A 3,662-nucleotide genomic window follows, 5' to 3' on the forward strand; every position below is an offset into this window, starting at 1 on the left:
TCCCTGCACCCCCGAGATCATCCTGCACCCCATGGCTCGTCCTGCGTCCCCCACCCAGGCTCGTCCTGCCCCTCCCTGTCAACCGCACTCCCCACAGCTGCCTGGGTCTCCCCCTGCACCCCCAGGCTCTCCCTCCTCCCTGGGCCTCCCTGAACCCCCGCGATTCCCCAATCTCCCCTCACTCCACTGCACTCTGGGGTTGCCCCACACCCCCAGCTGCCCCCCACCCCCACTGGGCCCCGGCACCCCCAGGGGGGGCACAGTGCGCCTCCAGGCCCTGGTGGGCGATGGGGCCAGGCTGCGGGCAGGGGGCTGCTGGCACCGACCCCTGCGCCCGCCCCCACTCCCATCCAGGCGGGGGCTCATTTACCAACGTCAGCCCCGCAGTTGGTTTGAATTAGGCTCCTCTGCGGCCGGCGCTGATAAGTGAGGGGGCGCGGGGCTGGGGGGTGTGGGGGGCTCCCGGCCCCGCTCCCGCTTCCTGCTCTGCCGTCTGTAACCGGCTGCCAGAGCCGCTGCTGAAAGACACGGGGATGGCCCCCTGCCTCGCCGCCCCCACAGTCCTGCCATCCGTCCGTCTGTCCACCTACCCGCTCCCATGGCCACGCTGCCCTCCCTGCTCCCCTGCAAGCAGCCCCGGTTGGGACCCCCACCCTGCACCCCTCTGGCTGCAGGGACGGTGCTGCGCTCAGCCAAGCCGTGCCAAGGCGCCGACCAGCTTCACGCACCCGCAGCCCCACAGGGCTACCTGGCGGGACCCGGCATGGGGAGCCCCATCGCCACGGGGTGTTTGTGGGGCTGCGGGGGACTCAACATCCCCCCCCAGCCTGGGGAGCCCTGGCTGGACACGGATCCCTGTCCCAGGACGAGGAGCGCAGCCCCAGGTTCTGCTGACCCTTGGCCTCTGCCCACGTTTCACCACATACTTAGCAGGGGCTTTTGGCACGGGGGGGCCACAGCCGCCCCCGCGTGAGGGATGGCCGACAGCTGGGCTGGGGAGAGGGGCCAGTAACCGGATCCCCCGGCAGCGGCTCGCGGGGTCCCGGGCGCGGGGTCAGCCGCGGTGCGGAGCCGGGGGTGATCAACGGGCCACAGCCCGTGTTCCCCTCGGGCTGGGGACCCCCGGGGCTGGTGGGTGGGCACGGGGCGCCTGGAGGGGACAGCCTGCCTGACGGCTCTGTGGCATGGCCACCGCGGCTCTGGGAGCGAGGGTGGGAGCAGAGGGGCTGTGGCTGCCTGACCCGGAGCTGCTGCCCCAGCGAGCCCTGGCAGCTGCACGGCACGGCCAGGCACCAACACCACCGTGCCGGGGGGACAGAGCGGGGCTGGGGGTCTCCACCAGGACCAGGGGGGACGGGGCCACCCCCTCCAGGGCACCCAGCGCCCCATCCCCGCACCACGGCCCCTCAAGCCGCTTTCGTGGAGGGCCGGGACCAGCGGGAGCCGGCACCTGTTCCTCTGCCAGGAATAGGGGACGCAGCCGCCGGATCGTGTTTGCAGGGCCTGGGTGAGGGGAGCACGTCCCAGCCCCACACCGGGGGGAGGGAAAAGCCCCACACCGGGGGACCCCTGAGCCACCCTGTGCCAGCAGCTGGGCCCGGGGCTGCCGCACGCCCGACCCTGCCGCGCTCCGGCAGCAGCCCAGATGGCTGCGATATTGTCCCCACAATAGCGGGCTAATTAGGCAAGCGCTGGGGACTGGGGGGGGGGGGGGGGGGGGGGGGGGGGGGGGGGCGCGCACCCCGTCCATTCCCCCCCCCCCTCAGGCAATCAAAGGGCCCATGACTTTATTACGGCTCATTATGCGCGGGCGGCGGGGGGGCGCGCAGCCTGCGCCGAGGCGACAGGCGTGTTATTTCCCCATCACTCCTCATTGGGATTTCTGGCACCGGCGGCGGCGCGGGGGGGGCCGGGACATGCGCCAGGCAGCCGTGACGGTGATTAATCTGCCGAGCGCCCGCACAACTGCGCTCGGCGAGGGGCTGCGCACCCCCGCGCCAGCACTGCGGAGGAATGGGGGGAGGGGAGGGAGGGGGCCGCACCCCCCCCCCCCCAAGCACTGCACCCCCACAGGCCAGCCACCCCCCCAGTGCTGCATCTGCTCCCCAAGGCCCCCTCCAGCATCCCCCATAGGGCACCCCACAGCTCAGCCCCTCCCCACCCCAGTACTGCACCCCCAACGCTGCATCCCCCCACAGCAGGGGCCCTGGAGGGGGTCATTGCTCCCCCCCCCCATGCAGCCCCACACCTGAAGGTGTGGGTGGTGAGGGGTGCTCAGCAGGGGCCCCAGCTGCCCCCCATCCCGGGACCCCAGTAGCAACCCCCCCAGTAGCAGCCCCCAGCCTCAGGCAGGCTCCCACAAGGGATTTTCCACAGTTTTATTCAAAAAATAAACTCAAGCAGGAGGGGTATTAAGTTAGGGGGAGCAGAGCGGGGCAGGGGGCGCAGAAGTAGGGCTGCACTCGGAGGGGGCAGCGCCCGCCCCCAGCCCCTACCTCCTCTTGTCCTTGATGCTGTAGTGCAGCAGGAGGGGCGCAGGCTGCAAGGCAAGTAGTGGAGGGTCAGGGCCACTGGCACCCCAACCCCAGGGCAGAGACCCCATACCCCATTCCAGGGCCCCACGGGGGGGGCAGGAGCGACCCCTCCCCACCGGGCCAGGCCCAGGCAGAACCGTGAACTTGTCCAACCCCTTCTGGGACCCACCACCCTCCTGACCCGCGCGGGAACCGCGGGCCGGCTGCGGCACAGCCATGGGCGCCCCGGGTCCGCCACTCCAGCGAGCGACATTAATCATCCTTGATTCACCAATTCCCCGCTCCGCCGCCACATCCTCAGCACGGCACTGCCCTGAGCTGCCTCCAGGGAGGTTCCTCCCGCCAGACCCCACCGAGCCCCCCAGCCTGGATGGGGCCCCTGGGGGCAAATCGCCCATGTCAGGGCTGCAGCGGGTACCTGTCCCTCCAGGGACACCCACCTTGCCGAACCAGCGCGAGAGCCAGAGCTGCTTCATCGTCATGTGGTCGGGGAGAGCCTCGTTGTTGAAGAGGATCTGCACCTACGCACGGGGAGATTGTGTCGGGGGGGCCCACAGCCCCCACCCGAGGCCCATGACCCCCGCCGAGCCCCCACACTCACGTGTTGCAGCGGCAGCTCCAGGCGGTGGCACAGGACCCTCCGCAGGTGCCGGATCTGTGCCCGCACAGAGCATCTCACGTACTTCTGCTGCAAGGGGCAGAGCGGGTTGGGGGAGTGCAGGGGCCCCCAGCCCCCCGGGACCAGCGCCGACACATGGCGAGGCCCCAGCTCCCCTCTGCCCACCCCGCCTGGGACCCCACGCACCAAGCTGAGCTCGGAGCAAGAGCTGTGGGGCCAGGTCTGGGCAGAGCCCGGGGGCTCGGGGCCCGGTGAACTGGCAGGGCGGGCCGCACAGACCCCCGCTCACCTGCAGCACGGCCTTGCTCTTGTCCTTGCTGGAGCTGCGGAGGGAAGAGAAGGGGCAGCCTGCCCACTCTGGCACAGGGAGGCGGGGGGCTGCGGGCCATACCCCCAACCCCTTCCCTGGACACAGCCTGGTGCACAGCCCCCACCCACCCGTCACGCAGGCGTGGAGCCGGGGCTGGCAGCTGAGCTGCAGCCATCGATCCCATTACAGCCCCCCAGAG

General features: G+C 71.1%; 1 protein-coding gene across 1 annotated transcript in view; it reads right to left on the bottom strand.

Moving 5' to 3' along the window:
- Window positions 1-2,363: 2,363 nt before the first annotated feature.
- Window positions 2,364-3,662, bottom strand: part of PCGF1 (polycomb group ring finger 1) — a 4,316-nt gene continuing 3,017 nt past the window's right edge. Inside the window, exons 5-8 of the mRNA XM_075092490.1 lie at window positions 3,443-3,628; window positions 3,136-3,222; window positions 2,975-3,055; window positions 2,364-2,539 (exon numbers count right to left, since the gene is read on the bottom strand). Of these exons, the coding sequence (XP_074948591.1) occupies window positions 2,492-2,539; window positions 2,975-3,055; window positions 3,136-3,222; window positions 3,443-3,628 (402 nt within the window). The 3' untranslated portion in view covers window positions 2,364-2,491. The remainder of the gene's footprint in view (window positions 2,540-2,974; window positions 3,056-3,135; window positions 3,223-3,442; window positions 3,629-3,662) is intronic.

The sequence above is a fragment of the Phalacrocorax aristotelis genome, chromosome 4 (assembly GCF_949628215.1).
Source record: "Phalacrocorax aristotelis chromosome 4, bGulAri2.1, whole genome shotgun sequence".
Taxonomy (NCBI): domain Eukaryota; kingdom Metazoa; phylum Chordata; class Aves; order Suliformes; family Phalacrocoracidae; genus Phalacrocorax; species Phalacrocorax aristotelis.